General features: G+C 39.8%; 2 protein-coding genes across 6 annotated transcripts in view; one reads left to right on the top strand and one right to left on the bottom strand.

The window, feature by feature from the left end:
- UBR1 (ubiquitin protein ligase E3 component n-recognin 1) overlaps positions 1 to 4025 on the bottom strand; it is a 133940-nt gene extending 129915 nt beyond the window's left edge. For both annotated transcript variants that reach the window (XM_002913189.4, XM_034661057.1), the window contains exon 1: positions 3801 to 4025. In XM_002913189.4, the coding sequence (XP_002913235.1) occupies positions 3801 to 3881 (81 nt within the window). In that variant the 5' untranslated portion in view covers positions 3882 to 4025. The remainder of the gene's footprint in view (positions 1 to 3800) is intronic.
- Positions 4024 to 24035, top strand: part of TMEM62 (transmembrane protein 62) — a 48890-nt gene continuing 28878 nt past the window's right edge. The window contains exons 1-3 of one of the 4 annotated variants that reach the window (XM_002913188.4): positions 19738 to 20392; positions 20655 to 20766; positions 22121 to 22258. In XM_002913188.4, the coding sequence (XP_002913234.1) occupies positions 20213 to 20392; positions 20655 to 20766; positions 22121 to 22258 (430 nt within the window). In that variant the 5' untranslated portion in view covers positions 19738 to 20212. Of the gene's footprint in view, positions 4158 to 17195; positions 17349 to 19737; positions 20393 to 20654; positions 20767 to 22120; positions 22259 to 24035 lie in introns of those variants that run through there. The other 3 variants (XM_019801835.2, XM_034661059.1, XM_019801831.2) reach the window with 3 other exon arrangements.

Below are 24035 nucleotides of genomic sequence, written 5' to 3'. Positions count from 1 at the left end.
GGGATCGAGCCCCACATCAGGCTCTTCCACTATGAGCCTGCTTCTTCCTCTCCCACTCCTCCTGCTTGTGTTCCCTCTCTCGCTGGCTGTCTCTATCTCTGTCGAATAAATAAATAAAATCTTAAAAAAAAAAAAAAGAGTATGTAAATGTCTGCTATTTGAAATGCATACTGAGATATATCAGTGGACAAATCAGATATGATCCTTGTCTTCACGGAGCTTGCATTCTGGTGGGAGAGACAGATATTTAAATAATAAAGACAACACAGTAATTACAGATTGTAATAAGTGCAATAAAGGAAATAAACAGGGTGCTTACACATAGAAGGATAAGAAGAAACCATCTTTTAGACTGCGTAAGTATCAAGAAAAAGCAGAGGAAAAACACTCTTGGAAAAAAGAACAGCAAGCAAAGGCACAGGCCCTAGAGCAAGATAGATCTTGTGCTTGTTTTAGAAACTAGCAGGCCAGTGTGGCTAACAGTAAATGAGGAGAAATAACAGGAAATGAGGGGGAGATGTAGGAGCCAGATCATGCAGGATCTTGAAAGACTTGTAATGAGTTTAGATTTTATTCCAAGTAAAATGGAAGCCACTGAAGGATTTAGGCAGGAGGCTGATATGATCTGAATTAGTCTTAAAAAGATTACTCTGGTTGATCTGTGGAGAATAAACTGGAAAAGGGCAGAAATGGAAGCAGAGAGACCAGTTAAGAGGCCACTCTAGTTGCCTAGGCAACAGATGGTGGCTAGGACTAGAGAGGTGGAGTGGAGCCAGAGAGAAATGTTTGTGTTTGAGAGCTATTATGGAAGTGTCATGAGACAGGGATAACCGGGGCGCCTGGGTAGCTCAGTCGTTAAGCATCTGCCTTCGGCTCAGGGCGTGATCCTGGAGTCCTGGGATCAAGCCCCGCATCGGGTTCCTCCGCTGGGAGCCTGTTTCTTCCTCTCCCACTCCCCCTGCTGTGTTCCCACTCTCGCTGGCTGCCTGTCTGTCAAATAAATAAATAAAATCTTTTTAAAAAAAAATGAGACAGGGATAACAAAATTCTTGATTAGCCTCCCTTCTTTCCCCCCTCTCCAAATCTGGTCCTTTCTCTCAGAATATGAAACAACCATGATATAAATGAGATATAAATGTGGGAACTGAATGCATAACAACGGTATTAAAAGCAACAGAACTGGATGAAATCACATAGGCACAGGGTGTAGATGGGAAAAAGAAAAGACCTTAGTACCAAGCCAGGAGACACCTTCTGAGATTGACTTACGAAAGAAAATCCAGTCAAAGTAGAAGACAGAAGTTCTGTCAGACCACCCACATACTCTCTGAATTCCCGGTTTTTCTCAGTCCCTATCTTCTGGACCCAATAAACTACCCTCTCCTAGAAACTAGACCCTATGGCACTGTACTACTCTCACCTCCTACTTGCTTGGCTGCTTCCTTTCTAGGTCGTTCTCTGGTTCTTCCTCCATTTCTATCCCTGAAATTCAATCATGCCTGTCCCCAGTCCTTCTCCCTCTCTTCCTTCCCTCTTTCCCTGTGTCTGAACCTGTGTGTATGTCCATGCATGTGCGCGCATACGCACACACACACACTTCTCCTCAAAGATCTTCTCCATTCCCACAATCTCAACTGTCAACTCTGTACTGAGAATTTCCAAATGTCTAGCTAAGTCTTACTCAAAGTCTGGTTCAGAGACCAGGACTTCAGAATCAAGAGGGCATGCTTGTGAAAATTCCCTACCCCAGACCTACAAAATCTACTCCCCTAATGATTCTTAAGCAATGACTTTTATAAATGTCCAATGATTCATACCTATTATTTCACCTTAATTGCATGTTAGATGATACTAGGAATTTGAGAGCCTTCATGCTTTTGGTAGCAGTATGACAGAGAAATGACCTGGGGTTTAAGAAGAAAGTTCGATTTAAGGATAACAGAAAGTATAACCAAGGACAAGGCTTTAATGGAGTTAAGACTTCTAAAACCTTGTAACTGTGCCATATTTATTATTTTTATTTTACCTGCCTCCCAATGGTGATTTAAAATACAAATCATTCAAATGTTAAAGAATCTCTGAGCTTGTTTTACTTAACAGCAAAGTAGTAATAAACTGGAAAGCCAGTATCTTACTCCACTGTCAAAATAAAATTGAAGACAGTAGCTTTAAAAGGAAAAGGAAAGTAAAGAGATATCTGGAATCCTCAACTAGACAGAGGGATCCAAGCCGAAAAGTGATCATGGGGCCTGTCACAGGTCTTCATCCACTTACATCACCCTATCTTGTATTAAAATTCTTTGAGCACTTGCCTTATCTGTGTCACTAAACTGTGAGTTCCCTCAGGCTATTACACTTCTCTTGGCATCTACCCACTACTCTGCCAAACCTACAGCCTTGCCCCAAGAAATCTAGTATTTCTTGAAGTAAAGAGTTTGCAACCTAATTCTACCTTGACTTCTATACCATTATCTCCAAGTAAAATAAGTGGAGTCTAGATTGATGAGGTTTTACTGTACCACCTGGAAGGAATTAATATATGAAAGCTTTAAATAAACACTAGTCATCTTTGGCAATACAAAATTACAATAACACTTTTAGCCACACAATTTCTGTACTGCTTCTAAGATGTAAAAAGCACAAGCTACCTTGAAGACCAGATGTTTCAGGTACTTCTCAATTTCCCCTACCTTCTCATTTCAAATAGATGCTTCCTTCAATAACCGGCAGTGAAGTGAGGTTGAACTGATATTTGAGATAGAAGATGGTCGCACGCACTGCTCTAGTTGGTCGCCAAACCTTTATTCCAACTCCCTTCCTACCTGGTTTCTATCTCCCAGCCAGTCAATTCTGGAACTCACTTTATTCTCTTATAAAACAATGCTGAAGTGTCTGCATGATTAAAATAGTCCAAAAATGAGTTTATTAAAACTACAAACCAAAAAACTTCAGAAAGAGGTGGACATCCTACGTTTTCCTATATGCAACAATAAATCTTAATATCATGCAGTGATCAATATTTGAATATCTCCTGTATATCTCCCCACTAGATGTCCAGAGACATCCAGAACATTCCCCAATATTGCCCCCTAGCTCTTATCCTCCTCATCTGCTTTCTCCCCGTGGCCAGACTATAGACTCAAATTTGCTCACTGTCTCTGCCTTCCCATTTTTTCAAAATACAAGGGCAAAGTATAAATTGCGATATTAATTAATGGTACTGCTCTGATTCGAAAAGTCTGGAAGTTTCTTCTTCACCTTTAATAAAAAGCGACAGATGACAGTTTTCTCCATTGAGGGATTAGGCTTGAGGTTCTCAAGACACTAGAATGAGAGACTACAATTCCTACACCCCGTATCTTGACGAGTTGACAGTGGCGGTATTCCCTGCCATTATCAGGCCCCACCCAGCCAGCTATGCAATATAACATCAGGTGCAGCGTCCTGGATTCCTGTCATCAAGAGGGGTTGGCACTGCGTCTATGGGAAAATGGCTTTTCCTCTAATCCCGCCTCAGCCCCCACACCAGACCATCTAATAACATCACCAGTTCTTTCTACTTAAGGACAGAGACGTGCTTGAACTCGTCACGACTAATAAATGACAAAGTCATTATATTCCGTAGACTTGGTCGGCAGGAATGCGGGAAATGACTAACTTTTATTCGATGGCTTCCTTCCAGATAAATCCATACGACTCCCTCTCCCCAGAGCCGCCATACGGGGTGAAGCCCGACATCCTCCAGAGCGCGGTAGGGAGGGACTGGGGGGGACAAAAGGAACTTGCTTACGAGGACTTACAGATGCCAAGAGCTGAGGGGTCTGGGGCAACTCCGTACTGACTTCCATCCTCTCCGCACCCCCGGCCTCCTCGTCCGCCATCTTGAGGGAAACTGACACCCGCAGTTCCAGACCCCCGGCCGGAGACGAGCGGAAACCTGTGGCCGGTCCAAGAAACGAGGGGCGACACTTTTACGACGGCCCCTGAAGTCGGGTTTGACGCAGAATCCAGGAGCGGCTTCCGGTTCGCTTCCCGGAAGCAAGCGTCACGGCCCGTACGGCTGGAGGTTTTTCTTCCCGTAATTTCTTAGTTGTAGTCCTCGGTGCCTGAATGATTGTGCATCTGGTTTCGTTGCTGCGAACTGTTGCTTCTACGAGGTAAAAAATAAATTCAGCGTCCGTTTTGAAAGGAAGAAGACTGTCAGGGGCTGAGAACTTATTCTGCGTCTCGTTCAGGCCAGGTTGTTGGTCTGGGGGTGTTTGTTGCCCTACGTACCCGCACTGGTTCTCTAGAACCCACAAAATGAAAAAGAAATACTCAAAGCTATTCCCTGTTTAGGAATGTAGCCCTTGGACACTTGGCACATGCGCACAAGAAAGCTCGGTTCCCCAGCCGTTTTGAGGAGAGGTGGTGAATATTAAAAAATTGAAACCTTGTAGTTTTGCGTCGGTAGAGGGAAGACAGAATAAACATGACCATGCGCATTATGGAACACCATGTGTTGAAAAATGTGAAAAAACCCAAACAACAAGGTAGAACTTCGTGGAAAGATAAAGATGAGTTAAGTGGGGGGAAGGGGGACCCAATATTTGCGCTTATGTGTTTAAATGCGAAGGAAAAAGCCTGAAAAGGAGAACAAACTAATAATAGCTCTCAGGGTAGGAGGCAGTTGGTCAAGAGCTACTTCCGATTTATCTGTATTGTTTTAAATTTTTAAATTGTTTACAAACCAATAATTTAATAGTATGTTTTTAACAGAGGGGAAAATAACGATAAACCTAACACGCTTGAAGGAACTAAAGGTTAACTATTTGGGAAAAGATGAAGTCATATCTCTACCCTAAATTATATATATCAAAATAATTCTTAAGAGTTTACTAAAAAAAAGAAGTAAATATTTGTATAATATTAGGATGGAGGAGCCTTTTTTAAATTTGTTTTTAATTTTTTGATGGACGCTTTTTAAAGCATGACACCAAAGGCAGAAAATATTTTAAAAACTGATAGGTAGTTTAATTAAAATTTGAAACATATATAAAACTAAACTACACAGAATTAAAAAGTAAACAAAAATTGGGAAGAAACGCCTGCAACCCTCATGACAGACCAACGGATAAAATCCCAAAGATGACTATATCAATAGAAAAATGGGCAAAATAAATAAATATGCAACTCACTAATTTTTATAAACATATGAAAAAAACCTAGTAAATGCAAATTAAGCGAAACGAGATTCCATTTCTTGCCTGTAAATTTGGCGTTTTTGTTTTAACTTAAAAATAACCACCATCCTGGGGCACCTGGGTGGCTCAGTCGTTAAGCGTCTGCCTTAGGCTCAGGGCCTGATCCCAGAGTCCTGGAATCGAGCCCCACATCAGGCTTCTCCGCTGGGAGCCTGCTTCTTCCTCTTCCCACTCCCCCTACCTGTGTTCCCTCTCTCGCTGGCTGTCTCTCTCTCTCTCCATCAAATAAATAAATAAAATCTTTAAAAAAAAAAAAAAGAAAAAACCACCATCCGGGTGCCTGGGTGCTCAGTGGGTTGAGAGTCTACCTTTGGCTTAGGTCATGATCCAGGGATGCTGGGATGGAGCCCTGCAACCAGCTCCCTGCTCTTACGGGGAGTCTGCTTTTCCCTTTGACTTCTGGTGCACGCTGTCTCTCTCTCTCAAATAAATAAATAAAATCTTAAAAAAAAAATAACCACCATGTTGGTAAGCTGGAAGGATACTTGTTACATAAAATGCACTTGTATGTTAGTAAATCTATAGGAAGGCAATATTCAGAAGCCATTTTTTCTTAAATGCTTTTCTTTGGCCCATTTATTCCATTTTTAAGGCTCTATCCTAAAGATATAATTCAGGATGCAAATGAAGTTTAAACTACATCATTACTGGTAATGGAGAAAAATTAGAAATAAATGCCCTCAGTAAAGGACATTGGCTAAATAAACTGTGGTCACTCATATAATGTAATTTTCTACAGCCATTAAAAATGTTGTAGAACATTGATTCTCAAAGTGTAGTCCACAGACTGGCTGAGAGTTCCCAAGATTTAGTAAGTTTGTGAGGTGAAAATTTTTATGGTAGTAATAAAGGGGTTATGTGCTTTTTTTTTTTTTAAACCCTGTGGTATTTGTACTAACTGACGCAGAAGCAATGGTGGGTGAAACTGCTGGCCCCTTTGCACAAAATAAAAGCAGAGACACCAAATTCAACAAGTCACCAGAGCGATCTGGAAGTCATTTCTTGACCACCATGCTCTTGCAATTAAAAAAGGGGGGAAAAAAAGAACTTAAAGCATGTTTCCCAATGTCCTTGATTAAGCAATAAAAATATTATTAAATCTCAACCTGAGAGTCTTTTAAATATTTTGTATGATGAAATGGGAAGCACACATAAACCTTTTTCTGCTGTGTACAAAAATATGATAGTTGACTTGAGAAGTACTTGAGTTGCTAGGTGAACCAGCTATTTTTTACATGGACTATCACATTTACTTAAAAGAATTACAGGCAATCCTCTCAGGTCCCCTCCCTCTTTGGGAGCTTTGTACTATCACTCAATAAACTTTGCTTCACTATCACTCGATAGACCTTGCTTTGCTGCCCACCACTCTACCTGGTCTACCTCTTCATTCTTACAAGCAAAGTGACCAAGAACCACGAGCACAGAAGGAAAAAATCCTGTAACACTACTTACATCTATTTAATTCACTTGTTCTCAACAATTATGTGTACACTACTTAAGAAAATTTCATCATATCAAGTTTGTGTTGTTGGCAAATTTTGTAACAGATAATGAACTTATTTGACTAATAAACCCAGGTAGAATAAAAGCTTTATAAAAAAAAAGAATAAGTAACAGATATGTAGCGCTATTGAAACTTAGGTATTTGACAGGCATTTTCTCAAACATGAACAAGAAAGCCTTTCTCTTCAAGGAGAACAGCTTTTGTTGTCTATCTTACCATTAGAGCTTTCGAGAGAATATTCTGTAGAGAACATATGTGCCACTGTGAGTTTGACAAAGTCCTAAGGAAATTGGTGATATTAACGTGTGTGACTTTTTTTGATAATGTATAATGAAATATATTGACATTTGGAAGATCTGTATAACTCCCTGAACCAATATCTTCTATATGACAAATGCAGATATTACAAAGCAGGGGTGAAAGATCTGTTCACATTGGTAAATAGACCCAACAGAATTTAATGTTATGGAGTACAAAATTTAATTGATATGGCTTTAGATTTCACATTGAATTGATCTTTAAGCTTTTACTATTTTCCCAGTTCTGCTGTAGTTTCAATTATATGAAATTATATGAAAACACCATTAAAATATTCCTTCCCTTTCCAACTATGTATCTGGGTGAAGCCAATTTTTCTTATATATTTCAACCAAAACAACATATCACAATAGATTGAATGCAGAAGCAGCTATGGGAACCCAGCTGTCTTCTGTTAAAGAGATATTAAAAAATGTAAAACATTGCCATACTTTTCAATAATTTTTTTTCTTTTGGAAAACCTACTTTTCATTTTAAAATGTTTGTTAACATGTATTGGATTGCTAATTGTTATTTTGAACAAATTAACAGGTCATTTAAAATTTTTCTCAGTTTTAGTTTCTAATGTAGTAAATATCAATAGATAAAACCTACATAAACAGAAGATCTTTGAGGTCCCCAATATTTAAGTGTATAAAAGGATCCTGAGACCATACAATTTAAGAGCTACTGTTGTAAAGGCATTCTTATTAACTTGAGAAGACAGTCACTATATATTGTTAGGTGGAAAAAGCAAGTTACTAAAACAGTATGATTCTATTTTTGTAAGACAAAAAATGCACCTACTTATTTAACGAAGAATACTAATCACCAAAATACTACTCTTGGTTATCCTTGGACTGCAAAAATGTGGAAATTTTAATTTTCTACTTTCTCCTTAACTGGTATTTTCTAATTCTTCTAACAAATATTTAGTACTTATGTAAAAAAATTTTTTTTAAAGATTTTTAAAATTTATTTATTTGAGAGACAAGGAAAGAGTGCCCAAGCACAAGCAAGGGGAGGGTCAGAGGGAGAGGGAGAAGCAGACTCCCTGCTGAGCAGGGAGCCCAACGTGGGGCTCCATCCCAGGACCCTGAGATCATGACCTGAGCTGAAGGAAGATGCTTTAACCGACTGAGCCATCCAGGAGCCCTGTGTAAAAAAATTTTATCTGCCTAATTCTTAAAATAGATAAAATACTAAATATCTGGATGGATATTTGAATGGCTAGATGGTTGAATGGATAGTCTATTCAGCTCAGAAGTCCTCCTTGATAATGTCTTCCGTGATCTAGCCAGATGTGGTTGGATCTTTCCCTCCTCTTGGAGGAACTAGTAGCTATATACCTAGTGTCTAGAATCAAACTTTCTGGATTTGAATTTCTGTTTTGCCATTTGCTGATTGTGTGACCTTAAGCAAATTAACCTCTCTGAGACTTGGTTTCCTCATCTATTAAATAGGTATGGTAATGAGACTATTTTCCTCATATAATGGCTCTGAAGATTAATGAGACACTCTTATCTAAAACCCTCAATGACTGGCATTGTACAAGACAATGGCTGCTAGTGTTCAGGATAGACATTGTTTTTGTTTTGTTTCCTGACTGCCCTGCATCTGTTGGCACTTTCTCGATTTGGTGCAGGAAGTCTTTCCATTGTCGGAAGTCTTGTTGGAGGGAGACAGTGTCCCCAAACATGTGGTTAGAATTCTTCCTACTTGGTATCCTCAAGCAGCAATATCTATTCAGACTTTTCTTGTTAGGAAACTGTTGTGCCTCCTGCTTCTTGGTCCATGGCAGTTCCTTGGGTTTCTGCTTTTTTTCTAAGCCTGTCCCTAGCTTCTTGCAGAATCCTTGAGTCTCTGATAACCTTTCAATAGATGTGCTTTTTTCTTAAGATTAAGTTGGTTTTTATTATCTGAAACTGTTAGGTTCCTAACTGATGTAACTATGAAGTAATTATTTATAACCTATAATGCTGCCTTATGTCACAGTTCTTCATGGCCTAATTTAATTCCTTCTCTAATTTGTTAGTTCCTTAAGTGCAGGAGACAAGACACATACTTAAAAATGTCAGCTACTATGTTAAAGACTTTAGATGCATTTTAAAGTATAACCCTGAAAACAATTCTATGATGTCATTCCTATTATCACTATTGCACAGACAAGAAAATTATAGCTTGAACAAGTGAGATTGCTTGTTCAAACCCACAATTACTAAGTGACAAAAACTGGATTCAAGACCTAGGTCTATCTGGCTTCAAAAGGTGTGTCTTTAACCACTTCACTCTCCCACTTCTGATAAAAAAAATTTTTTAGTCTCTTTTACCACGATGTTCTAATACAAATATTTATTAAATAAGCAAAAATATTAGTATCTGGCACATATTTAACATCCTAGTACACTTATATTAGACGTTTTATAGGGCATGAAGCAGATAAAATATATATAAACTTATGAATTATCATTGTTCTTTTCTGATTTAGAGCAAGGTGTGGCTTGACCTACTTTAGAACAGGATTATGAATTTCTTTGCTTCTTCCGCAAATACATATTTCTTTTTAAATTAGCATCAACTCACAATAACTTTTGTGAGTAAGTAAGTTGCAAGGTCAGTTTTCAGGTGTCATTTTACTGTTTGAAGTATCATCAACAGCTAATATACATTAGTTAGTTTTCTCAGGTAGGACAGCCATGCTCAGAACTACGTTTTCTTTAGAGTCCTCATTATGGATTGTGCTGGAGGTGTATAACCGGCTTACACGTTAGGATCACCTGAGAACTTTTTAAAAATTCCAATACCAGGTCTCACTGTAGTGATTCTGATTTAATTAGAAAGGAGTGAGCCCTGAATATCCATTAAAAAAAAAACTCTCCCAAGTGTTTTTAATGAGCAATCAGAGTTGAGAAACCCTCAGTGATTCTATTTTAATAGGCTTCTTTCTCTGGGATATTTTCTTATGTGGATGATAGTAGTGCCTACATGATTCCACCTGTGTGGTACAAATCCTTGATACTCCTCATCCAGATTAGGGAAGAGCAACCTTCCCAGCTGGTCTCCCTATTTCCACTCTCTTGCTCATATTCATCACTTGTTTTCCTGCCAGAATTATTTGTAAATATAAATCTGGTCATGTGACTCTCTTACCTAAACAAATTAGACGACTGCCCTATAGCATAAAACTTCGCTCATAAACATGGCATTCAAAGCCCTTCTCAGCCTGGCTTGAAACACTTTTTGTTAATCTCCCTTGCCACCCCTCACTTTAAACTATCCATGCCATTTTCCCCATACATCCCATTCAGTCTCATACTTCTGTGGTTTTGCATAGGTTAGTACCTTGGCCTAGAATGCCCCCTCCCCCAGCATAACACTTCTATCTATAAAGGGATTTCTGCTTATTTTTTAGAGTTCAGTTTATATGTGACTTCCTCTAAGAAGTTTTCTGATTCTCTCATTTTCCAATATGCAAAACTGTTCCGTCTGTGATTTCATTGCACTTTAAATGAAAGAATAACAGGCAACTGGGATATAATCTTGCTAAAATTACAAAAATAATTTGACAACTTTTACAAAAAGAAACCTTCAGTTCAACCTAGATGCTTAATATATACGTACGTATATATTAGTTCTTCTTTCATTTACATGTATGATAATTCTTAGCCTTTTATTTGTCTAATTCATTGACTGAGTTACGGGATGATCTCATTTGGGCCTGGCATGTTCTTTGTCAAGAAATATTTCCTTTTTTAATTAGAGACTGCTTTTCATTTTGCATAATCTCTGGTCTGTTGGAAATGTAGCTATTGGGAAGCCCTTGAGCATGATTTTTAAATGAGAGTAACTTGAATATAAAAATGAAGCATGTTCAGAGACAATCCAGCGTACCCTCTGTAAATTTGAAAAGACATTTACACTGTGGTGAATGTTTATTGGTTAGATTGATGCTTGTTTGTTTTGGGGTATTTCGGTGGAAAAGTTAACCAGACACTTCAGACAGGAGGATACTTACTATTACATGATTAGTCTAGAAAACAAAACAATATAAAGCCAAACTGAATTTTGTACTTACTAAAGGAAATATAAATTTTAAAGAAGCAGCAAACAAAAAAGAAAAAAATTATAGAATGATACCACTGTCCCCATCTTATGACTCCAGTTCTGCTGCTATTTATAAGTTGCTGTTCCAAGAGTGCTGGTTTCTTTTTTTTTTTTTTTAAGATTTTATTTATTTATTTGACAGAGAGACAGCCAGTGAGAGAGGGAACACAAGCAGGGGGAGTGGGGGAGGAAGAAGCAGTCTCCCAGGGGAACAGGGAGCCGGATGCGGGGTTCAATCCCAGGACTCTGGGATCACGCCCTGAGCTGAAGGTAGACGTTTAACAACTGAGCCACCCAGGTGCCCCAAGATTGCTGGTTTCTGAGCTAAGAAAAGAGACTGGGGCTCTCTGGTCCTCTCAGGAAGTCTGTGAACCATGGCAGCCCCATGTGGGGGCAGATTATACTTGAAGAAAAAGACTCCCATATTTAGCTGAGAAGCAGGGGTCATTAAAGTATTTAGGGTCAAAACCAGGATGGAGAGGGGATGGTATTCGTTAGAACAGAAGTTTTCAGTCTTGGACAAAGGTCATTCCCACAGTTGTAGGGAGATCAGCCCTATGTTAGAACTGCAAAAGTCCTGAGAATGTGATAAAGTAGTCAGGACTAGAGGCTTCAGCACCCGTTGTAGGAGAATCAGTCCTGGGTTCAGGAGATTTCATTTCTGGGGTTGGCTTCATTTTAAAAATAAGGATATCCATACTTAGGGAGTCATTTCTGGAGTGAAACTCAGATTGCTGGTTCAAATTGAGTCAGACCTTGGTTAGGGTCTACATAGGCCTGGATCTTAGGTTCACTTTCAGCCCTGAACCCAGAGGTTTCACTTAAGGGCTCTGCTGGTCGGACAATCCTGTCTGTGCAGGTGATCAACCACAAAAGCATTTCAGTCCTGGTAGAGGGGGGGAAAGTCTGGGAAGAGAAATAGATAGGTAACTTGCTGAAGGTAATACAAATAGGAATAGAGAATTGGGATGTGGATCAAGATCCATATAACTCCAGGGAGCATGCTCTTCACAGAGGAGCCAGGACACAGAAATGTGCACATGACTGAGAAGAAATGAGAGTGAATGCTCAATGGAAGGAACTTTGTTTAGACATGCAAGAAATGGCTCAGCCTACCAGGAGAAAAAAATCTGGCTTGGAGAGAGACAAAGTGGATCCTTCCACCGAGTTTGTGGAGAGTTGTATGCCCCAGTTTGCAGCAGGCTGCATCAGTGATGGGGTTCAAGTGCTTTGGTGAACAGATTAAATAAACATGAACAAATTTATTGGTCTAGGATCTGAGTAAATTCTGGAAGGAGGACCCAAGCTGGACCCATGATGGTTTGAGCACCTGTCAATGCAGCCTACCAACCATCTGTATATTCTAACCAGGCATCTTATTCCTTTAAAATTGTTTTAAAAATAAATAATCATAAATAATAGTAATAATAACAAATATTATATATATATATTTAGGCATTGTTTTCTAGGAGCTATGGAAGGCACTTTGGAGAAAAAGTTCAACAAAAGTATTAAAGGGTAGATGAGCAATACATGGAACACTGTATTACTAACAGATGAACAGCAAAAAGAATCTATCCCTAAGTACAGAGTGAAAGCAGATACCAGATACAGCTGTTAAGCTGTGCACCAGGTGTGGTGAGCAAACAGGCCAGGTTAGAAGTCAGAAAGCTCTGGGAGAGGCTACTTCTGAAAAATACAAACGGCACAATACTTTAAGGTTTTAAAAGTGCCAGTTAGAGGTTTAGACAACTGTTGAAGAGTTTAAGTTTGAATTAGTGATAAGAACTTGGAAAACCAACACATGGAAAAATCAAGATAATTTACCTTTGCAGGAAAATGAGTTGTACGAGCAAAGAATAGCTTGTCCTTAATAGGAGTTAGCAAAATATAGTCCCAAATCCACCTGCCGTCTATTTTAATATACTCTTCAAGCTAAAAATAGTTTTAACATTTTTAGACAGTTGAAAAAAAAGATCAAAAGAAGAATATTTTATAATACATTTAAAATGCATAAACTTCAAATTTACGTGTCTATAAATAAATAAAACTATTGGAATGCTGCCACCTTATTCATTTATATATTGGCTTGGTTGCTTTCGCACAATGGTAGATTTGAATAGTTGCAACAGAGGCATCCTGGCCCACGAAGCTTAAAACACTTACTCTCTGGTCTTTTATAGAAAAATATTGCTAACCCGAAACAAAATAAAAGGTTTTTTTTCTCTTTACATTGTCATTGTTGAAAACTCAGAAAATATGGATATGCAAAGAGGAGAAAATATAAATAACCTATAATCTCGTATAATTTCAGAATCCCAAAATAACCATCATTGACAGTTTGGTGTATATGCTTCCAGGCTTTTTTCTGTGTGTGTGTGCACGCGCACCTGCCTGCATCGTGTGTGCGTGTGTGTGTGTAAAATGGCGTTATACTGTACAGTTTTGCAAAATATGCATTAACATGATATCAATGTATTTTCATACTATAAATGTTTTTTTCAAAATTATTTTAAGATTACTGACTGCATGGTATTGCTTTATATGGCTGTGTCATTTATTTTTAAAACTCTTACTGTAGAACATTTACTGTATTTTATTTCCAGTTTTCTCCTATTATAAACTTGCTTTAATAAACATAGTTATTGGTAAATCCCTATAAACATCCATATATTTCCTTAGGATAAATTATTTTAAGTAAAAATACCAGATTGAATAGAGTGCACATTTAAATATTTTCCATATTTTTAATGGAAAAAATAAGTATGCATTTATTGCATTTTTATTAAATGTTTCTCATAGGAATTTATGATAAATATTTAATTTTATTTTTTAAAAGATTTTATTTATTTATTTGACAGAGAGAGAGTGCGAGAAGGAACACAGGGGTAGTGGGGGAGGGAGAAGCAGGCTTCCTGCTCAGTTGCCGGGCTCAATTCCAGGACCCTGAGCCACCGAGGCGCCCCTATGGTAAATATTTTATAATCCTAAAGGTTACATGTAACATATGTACATGTTAAAGAGTAACAGTAAAATGAAGACCAGCGTATCCACCATCAACTTAAGAAATAAAGGCTAACTTTTAAATATTAAAAAAATAATGGGGGCACCTGGGTGGCTCAGCCAGTGAAGTGTGTGGCTCTTGTTCCCGGGGGTTGTGGGTTCAAACCCCCATGTCAGGTGTAGAGATTACTTAGAAATAAAATCTGTAGGGTCTCCTGGGTGGCTCAGTCAAACACCAACTCTTGATTTTGCCTCAGATCATGATTCCAGGTCCTGGGATTGAGCCCCAGGGTCTCAAACACAGCGGGGAATCAGCTTGTGGATTTTTTCTCTCCCTCTGCCCCTCCCCCCTGCTCATGCTCTCTTTTTCAAATAAATAAATCTTTAAAAATATTAAATCTTAAATAATAATTATTATTATAATTATAATGTGACCAACATATTTCTCTGGTAGTTTTTAATTTTAATTGCTGAGTTTGGTACTTTTTCTAACTTTTGATGAGGGCATTAGTTCTTTGCATTTTTTTCTTATTGATTGATTGATTGATTGATTTGACAGAGAGAGAGACAGCCAGCGAGAGAGGGAACACAAGCAGGAGGAGTGGGAGAGGAAGAAGCAGGCTCCTAGCGGAGGAGCCTGATGTGGGGCTCGATCCTAGAATGCTGGGATCATGCCCTGAGCCGAAGGCAGACGCTTAACAACTGCGCCACCCAGGCGCCCCTGCATTTTTTTCTTTTTAAGGCTTTTGGATTCATGCTTCATTGCCGGGATGGCAAAGTAGCATTTGTATCTCAGAAATATGAAAGCTGACAACCCTGACTGTTTTTCCATCTATATTATACATTTAAACACATGTAAAGAATGGATTTGATGTCATCCAAACTTGCCGTGATTGCCTCAATCCAAAATGACTGTGTGGTAATTGTTTCTTTTACTCAACCAGAAAATGACATATGAATGGTGACTGTGTTTTTTAAAAAGATGCTTAGTAGTCTTTACACCCAATGTGGGGTCATACTTACAACCCCAAGATCCAGTGTCACATGCTTTACCTACTGAGCCAGCTAGGCACCCCTAAATGGTGATCATTTTAATAGTAACCTAAGATCAAGCTTCCCACGTTTATTTTTTAATTTAGTATCTATCTATCTATCTACCCATCTATCTCTCTATGAAGATTTTGTTTATTTATTTGAGAGAGAAAGAGAGAGTGAGAGAGCACAAGCTGGGGGAGTGGGGGGGTGGAGATGCAGGCTCCCCACTGAGAGGGAGCTGGATGGAGGGCTTGATCTCAGAACCCCTGGATCATGACCTGAGCCACCCAGGTGCCCCAATTTAGTATTTATTTTGTATTTTTTAAAATTAAAAATAATTTTAAATTATTGGTAAAATATACATATCAAAATTTACCATTTAATAGTTTTTTAAAAGATTTTATTTATTTTGGGGTGCCTGGGTGGCACAGCGGTTGAGCGTCTGCCTTTGGCTCAGGGCGTGATCCTGGCGTTATGGGATCGAGCCCCACATCAGGCTCCTCTGCTATGAGCCTGCTTCTTCCTCTCCCACTNCCCTCTCCCACTCCCCCTGCCGGTGTTCCCTCTCTCGTTGGCTGTCTCTATCTCTGTTGAATAAATAAATAAAATCTTAAAAAAAAAAGATTTTATTTATCTTTGCATGAGAGAGAGAGAGGGAGAAAGAGAACGAGCAGGGGGGCAGGGGTGGGCAGAGGGAGAAGCAGACTCCCTGCTGAGCAGGGAGCCCACTGCGGGACTCCATCCCAGGACCCTGGGATCAGGACCTGAGCCAAAGGCAGACGCTTAACTGACTGAGCCACCCAGGTGCCCCATTTTAACCATTTTTTTAAAGATTTTATTTATTTATGTGACAGAGAGAGAGAGACAGGCAGTGAGAGAGGGAACACAAGCAGGGGGAGTGGGAGAGGAAGAAGCAGGCTCATAGCAGAGGAGCCTGATGTGGGGCTCGATCCCAGAACGCCGGGATCATGCCCTGAGCCAAAGGCAGACGCTTAACGACTGCACCACCCAGGCGCCCCCCCCCATTTTAACCATTTTTAAGTGTACATTATGTACATTTTAGTTGTACAGTGACATTAAATGCATTCACATTGTTGTGCAACCATCACCACCATCCGTCTACAGAACTTTTTCATCTTGCAACACTAAAAATCTGTGTCTGTTTAATCTTAACTCCTCATTTCCCCCTCTCTCCGGCTCTTGGCAGCCACCATTCTACTTTCTGTCTCTGTGAATTTGACTACTCTCAGTACCTCATATAGGTGGAATCATACAGTATTTGTACTTTTATTGGCTTGTTTTACTGGCATAATGTTATCAAGTTTCATCATATTACAGCATGTGTGAGAATTTCCTTGATCTGTGATTTCTTACTTTGCAGGTGTTTCAGGTTCCTTATACAGAACCTTAACCACCTAGGCGACATTCTCCTCAAATTTGTTTTCCTAAGGAGTGAATGGAGTGCTGCCTAAAAAGCTGAAAAATTGTCTGGTACCTACGATGTTCACAGTAGCAGCATCCACAATAACCAAAAAATGGAAATAATCCACATGTCCATCAACAGATGAATGAATAAAGAAAATGTGGTATATTTATACAATGAAATATTATTTGGCCTTAAAAAGGAAGGAAATTCTGACACATGCTATAACATGGGTGAAAACATTTCTTAGGGAGTGGGGAGAGGTGGATGAGTCATCAGTATTTAATGGGGACTGCATTTTAGTTTGGGATGCTGTAGAGTTCTGGAGATGGGTGGTGATGATGGTTGCACAGCAATGTGAATATACCTAATGGCACTAAATTATATAAAGATGGGTAAGATGGTAAATTTTATATATTTATCACAATTTTGAAATTTAAAAATCTTTACATAAACAACCTATTTTGATTACATTACTTTAGCTCTCCACAGAAATAACTTCATAGAACAATGATTTAATACTGTATTTTTGGATTTTTTAAAAAGATTTATTTATTTATTTATTTATTTATTTAAGAGAGAGAAAGAGAGCCCATGCAAGAGGGGGACAGGGCGAAAACCTAAAGCAAGCTCTGCACTGAGTGCGGAGCCTGATGTGGGGCTCAGTCTCACTACCCGGACATCATGACCTGCGCCTAAACGAAGAGTTGGATGCTTAACTGACTGAGCCACCCAGGTGCCCCATATTTTTGGATTTTTATACAAAGTTAGTATAAGAAATAGCAATCTGAAGATAATTTCTACATGTTTATGAGAGTCACATAGTTCATTTTATGACTGTTGATGACAATGTCCATTGTTTGTGAAATGGCCAAGTGATACATTCTGCCTTGACTTTAGTTCTGGGATATTTTGCTTTCATGGTACACTGCTGCTTGTTCTCTTTATAACAAGAAATCTACCTTTCTCCTTTGGCTGTTAGGAACTGAGAACCACCTTGTATGATGATTTGCGGTGTATTAGCTGTATTCCCTGAAGAATCATTAACCATCATTAAATAAATAATTCCTGTTTCTCCTCACTATGAACACTGTGAGTGAAGCAACTTGGTTACAATTCAGTGTCTGCAATCCGGACTGCTGGCCTTTGTTACTTTAAAACATGTTTCTCAGTCCAAAATGTCTTAATAGTATGTCTGTTGCTATCATCTATCACACAGATTCTTGTTGTATTCCATATCTGGAAAATGATTCTCATATTTTTAAGGTTCCTCTAAGACCTCTCCAAATGCATATTATATCTGGCATATTGCCTGTGTTTTTAAATCAGATCTTCTCAAACATATCCTCCAAATTTGGTTTAAAGATATCCGTACAGATATTTTTCTAATGTTAATATTAGACAAAACCAAAAACTTTATTCATATGGACACACATACATCATAGTCCTAGGTTTTTGTCACTTGGGTTCCAAATTTTGGCACTAACTTTTAACTGTCTCTTTTTCTTCCCTCAAATATCCAATCAGCTGTCAAATTTTGTAGTTTCGGTCTTCAGAATTATTTTACATCTGATCCTTCCTCTGTAATTTCAGTGTCACACTCTCCCATCTTCCTTCTTCAGGACTTTGCAGTTACCCCCTACCTGGAGTCTCAGTCTGTTTGGGCTGCTAAAATAAAATATCACAGACTGGGTGGGTTGTAAGCAACAGTTTATCTCTCACAGTTCTGGAGGCTGACATTCTAAGATCAAGGTGCCAGGATGGTTGGATTCTGGTGAAGCCCTCTTCCAGGTTGCAGATTGCTAATTTCCCACTGTGTCCTCACATGGTGGAAGGGGCGAGGGTCTCTCTAGGGTCTCTTTTATAAGGGCAGAGTCCATCTCTAAATACCATCACATTAAGTATTAGGATTTCAACATATAAATTTTGTGGGGACACATTCAGATCATAGCACCAGATTATTCCAATATCCTTCCAGCTGGAGTCTCTGCCATACCTCTCCTCTGTCCAGTTGGTTCCCTGTGCTGCCATCAAATCTATTTTCACTCTTGGCATTTACACAGGCCTTCCAAAATGTGGCTCAAACTAAAGGTCTGGTTCAATTACCATTATTCCTCTAGGCATACCCTAGACCCAGATAAACTGAGGTACTCACTGTCTTCTCAATGTGTCCTGCATTTTCTCACCTTAATGCTTTGATTCATGTTAGGTCCTGGTGGAAAGTGCTTCTCTCCACCCCATCCCCAATCTCTGCCACTCAGAAATACTATCCATATATCCATATGCCACCTCCTTAAGCTTTTCCTGATTCTATAGATGTGATCTGAACTGGTTAAACCTCCTCTGGCCTTTTATATCTTGTTGTCTCTTGTGCCAAATAGCATATTGGTCTTATATTAAACTTACTTGTGTATTTCTCTTTCCTACATAAGCTTCTAAGATAATGAACCATGGTTCTTTAGCTACTTATGTTTCTTTATATTTTCTGCTTAGATCAATGTCTTGCTTTCCAAAGGTACGCAAAGTATTTAATGAATTGAAATTGGTATAACTTCAATATTGGCAACATATCCCAAGAAAATAACTCAAAGAGGTGTTAAAAAGGATGATATTTGTATAAAAATGTTTTTTTAGAACAGCGATGTGTTTATTCAGAATGTTTATTCAAAAATGTTTATTCATAACATTCCAAATATAAGTAATCCAAAAGTTCAACAATAACAGAATGGTTAGATAAATTAAGGGTAGGACCCGAATCTAATTCTTCTCCTGTGACTGCCCATAGGGAACATTTACAGCTTATTAAATGAACGGTATAACATGACAACGGAATATTATATAGCCAAGTGCGTAAGAAATCAGGTTTAGGAAAAAAATAACTTTACAAAACATACGTACTACATCTATTTTAAACCTATGGAAACACGCTGTTAATAGAAGGGCCGAGAGAGGGGCGCCTGGGTGGCACAGCGGTTAAGCGTCTGCCTTCGGCTCAGGGCGTGATCCCGGCGTTACAGGATCGAGCCCCACATCAGGCTCCTCTGCTATGAGCCTGCTTCTTCCTCTCCCACTCCCCCTGCTTGTGTTNAAAAAAAAAAAAAAAAAAAAAAAAAAAAAAAAAAAAAAGAAGGGCCGAGAGAAAGCCAACTATCACATCTGTACAGTAATTTAAATGGCGTCCTCATACATACTTTGATTATCACAAGCCTGTGAAGTACGCACGCGAGGCATCATTAGCTCCGTTTTATGGGTCAGGAAACTGACCCACGGGGGTCAGGAATGATTGACTACGGCGGAGCCAGGACTTTGACCTCCGCCTCCCGGACTAGGGTTCTGTCCCCGCCAGGCTTCGGCAACTTTGATTGGCGCTGAGGGTCTCGGTTTCCTTTACTTCACCCGCATTCCGTTTGCCAACCCAGCCCAGAGACGCGGGCGGCTGGCGAGTGGCAGGTGCCGGGCGAGGTGCAGGTGCGGCGGCGGTGAACGCGCGGCGCCTTAGGCCCCCGCGACCATAGAGTCCGGAAGTGCGGCCAGAGCAGCTCCCGGGGGCGCCACACGGGCTGAGCCCGGGACAGGGAGGGCTGCGCCCGGGCAGGCGGAATGGCCTCAACGCTGGCCGTCAGGGTGGTCGCGGGGCTAGCGGCAGCGGTGCTGGCGGCCGTGCTCTTGGAGCACTATGGCCTGGCAGGTCAGCCCTCGCCGCTGCCCCAGCCCCGCGTCTCCCGGAGCCTGCACCCCGCGCCGGGCCCCGGAGTCAGCAACATCTTCTGGGGTCTGCAGGTGACGCAGCGGGAGCAGGGCTGGGGGTGGGTGCAGAGCCCGCACGACGCGGTGAGACGCGGGCAGTTTCCGCCGTGGTGGGACCGCCGCGGCCCCAAACTCCCGGCTGGGGGCTCTGTCCTTCCCTGGATGGGTGGGGGGGGGGGGCTCGTTCTTGCACCTTTGCCATTTCCTTCCGCCTTGAGAGAGCTGCTGGGTCGCCTGCTGTCCGTGCTGCCTCTTCCTGACTCAGATATCTCTGTTTAATACCTGCTTTCGGCAGATATCCGACATTCACCTGAGCAGGTTTCGTGATCCAGGCAGAGCTGTAGACTTAGAGAAGTTCTGTTCAGAAACTATTGGCATCATTCAACCAGCTCTCGTCCTGGCAACAGGTAGGGAGGGGTTGCCGTGCTGTCGCGTTGTTCTGTGGTCCGGATGATAGAATGCTAGCCGGGGGTGCAGCCTTTCGCTTTGGGGATGTTTAGAATACCATAGCCCCAGCCCCAGGTGAGCCCTCCTGTAGAGGTGATGGGACGTTGTAATTTCCTTTGCCTATGGGTAATTGAGTCAAGATCCAAGCTAAATGACTTGCTATAGCAAGGTTTTGTAGAAGCAAGGCTCATGATTCTGGTTAGTATACCGTCTGCTTTATTTGTATTCGTTCGTCTTTGTTGTTATAGTTCTGGATTTGAGAGAGAATTAGGGAAAGCCCTTTAACCACAAATCAAACGTTTTCTTCCTTTCCTTCCTTCCTTCTTTCCTTCCTTCCTTCCTTCCTTCTTCTCTTTCTCCCTCTTTCTTTTTTTTTGGGGGGGGGGCAGCAGAGGGAGAGAGAAAATCTCAAGCAGCCTCCAGGCCCAGGGCAGAGCCCACTAGGGCTCCATCTCACGACCCTGAGATCATGACCTGAGCTGAAACCAAGAGTGGGAGGTTTAACCGACTGAGCCACCTAGGTGCCCCCAAAATTATCTTTTTAAAAAAACTAACTTTTGCTTTTTTTTTTTTTTAACAGCATTAGTCAGTCTTATGATGTCAATTGTTTGAGGCTTAAAGTGACTTAGGACACTTTTCTTCATCTTTTGGTACTTCTGTGACTTGGGTTCTCTTGAGTCTTCAAAATCCTATTTGCTCCCTAATGCTTTGGAGAAAAAGCTAAAGAAGCATCTGTTTTGTCTATTGCGGGATTCATTTCCTACCCAACTTACTGAAACACCTCTGCTGATATGATGGATTATCAGTCCTTATTTTATGGAAAACCTCCATTTCAACTGTTTAGTTTTCCAGAAATTTTGGTATTTCATTGCCCAACCACACCTTCCAGATTACTTCTTGCTGTAGAAATAATACTTGGTCAGATTACATATCCTGATTTTGGGTGTGGAAAATATGGTTGTCGTAGATATCAGGCATCTGCCCAGAGTGTTGGAGTTTCTTATAGTTTTCATTTTTGTCAGAGTTCATGATCCATTTTGCACTGCTCTCTTTAAAGAAATTTTTTTTCAGAATCTATTTCTCATATCACGGGAAGTTAAATAGGTAATTGCTAACCTATGAGAAACAAAGTCCTTGACAAGAAAATCTTATTTTATATGGCTTGCTTTGGACATAGATGGACTTATAAGTTGTTATGCTGATACATGTTAAGTACTTTAAGTATCTTTGTTCTTTCAGTGTGCATTTAAAAACATTTTTTAACCCCCTTGGGTTTATTTTGCATTGTGATTCAAGTCTTATGTAAATCTACAGGAGACCTGACTGATGCCAAAACAAAGGAACACTTGGGATCCAGGCAGCATGAGGTAGAATGGCAAACTTACCAGGGTATTCTGAAGAAGACAAGGGTCATGGAAAAAACCAAGTGGCTTGATGTTAAAGGAAATCATGGTAAGAGTCAAGACCCACATATAATTAAAACTAGATTTTTTTTTCCCTTCAAGATTCTAGATTCTCCGATTTAGAATATAGAATTATAAAATGGGAACATTGTAACATAGTTTTAGTCATACTGAAGGCCACAACTCTGAAATACAACTATATTATGTGATTTTAAAACATCAGATGTCACTTTTAGCCTTTGAGGGGAAAGCTGGGATGGTCCTTTCTTCTTTGCATGAAGAAAAGCTTCTGGCAAAACCTACGCAGGAGGGCATTTAAAAATATAACCATTTTGGGCACCTTGCTGGCTTATTTGGTAGAGCATGCAACCCTTGATCTAAAGTCATGAGTTTAAGCCCCACATTGGGTGTGGAGCCTGCAATTAATCAATCAGTCCATACATATATACATTCACACCACATACATAAATACATATAGAAAGATTGATAGATATACATTTTGCTAATAGAAGCCACCACCCATAAGTCTATGTACTGTATGATTCCATTTATATGACATCTAAGAAAAGGCAAAACTATAGAGAATAGATTGTGGTTGCCAAGGGTTGAGGGTAGGGGGATAGACCAACTACAAAGAAGCATCATGAGAGAATTTTGGGAGATGATGGAACTGTTCTGTATCTCCATTGTGGTGGATACATGACTGTGCATTTGTCAAAACCCAAAGAACTGTACACTACAGTGAATGAATTTTACTGTGTATACATTAAAAAATTAAAATTGCAAATAAATCTCTATGAAGAGAGAAATGGATAATTCCTTCACATTTTTTTACACTATTATTGTTATTATAGTGTTAGTAAGGAAGTGATCTCTTCAGCAAAGTGTCAAAACAGTGGGTTTGTTTGTTTTATGAAGGTTGACTTTCTTATTGGTTGGTAAGTACTTTGCTTCATTTGATTATTAATTGCTGCTGTGTGCCTATATATTTAAAACTATCATTTTAAACAATTCTGTCTGGTGAAATACATAGTTTTGGTTTGATCAGAAAATGCCCTCTTTATAAATAGTTCATACAAAGCAGCTAGGAATTATTAATTGATGATGGGATATCTGGATTATAGCTTTCTCTGGTACACCCTGTAAGTCTGGTCCCTAACCTACGATGGTTCAACTTATGATGGTTTGACCTCTGATTTTTTTTTAAAGATTTTGTTTATTTATTTATTTGAGAGAGAAAGCAAGTGAGAGAGAAAGTGAGAGAGAGAGAGAGCATGATCAGAGGGAGTGGCAGAGGGAGAAGCAGACGCCCTGCTGAGCAGGGAGCCCAATGCGGGGCTCGATCTTGGGACTCTGGGATCATGACCTGAGCCGAAGGCAGATGCTTAACCGATTGAACCACCCAGGCACCCCTTGAGCTACGATTTTTCAACTTTACAATATATAAAGGTGATACACATTCAATAGAAACTATATTTCAAATTTTGAATTTTTATCTCTTCCTGGGCTAGTGATTGCAGTATGATAACTCTGGTGATTCTGGACGCGATCACCAGAGTAAAGAGCCAATAACCTTATAACCATTCTGTGCCCGTGCTGTCATTCTGTTTTTTACTCTCAGATATTCAGCATGAGATATTCAACACTCTATCATAAAACAGACTTTGTGTTAGATGATTTTGCCCAACTATAGGCTAATGTAAGCATTCTGAGCATGTTTAAGGTAGGCAAGGCTAAGCTCTGATCTTCAGTAGGTTCAGTGTATGAAATGCATTTTCTAGTTACATATTTGCCGCTTAAAATGGATTTGTCTGGACGTAACCCCA

This window comes from Ailuropoda melanoleuca, chromosome 5 (assembly GCF_002007445.2).
Source record: "Ailuropoda melanoleuca isolate Jingjing chromosome 5, ASM200744v2, whole genome shotgun sequence".
Classification (NCBI taxonomy): domain Eukaryota; kingdom Metazoa; phylum Chordata; class Mammalia; order Carnivora; family Ursidae; genus Ailuropoda; species Ailuropoda melanoleuca.
Note: the sequence above shows the minus strand (reverse complement) of the source record. Positions and strands in the feature narration are given on the sequence as shown.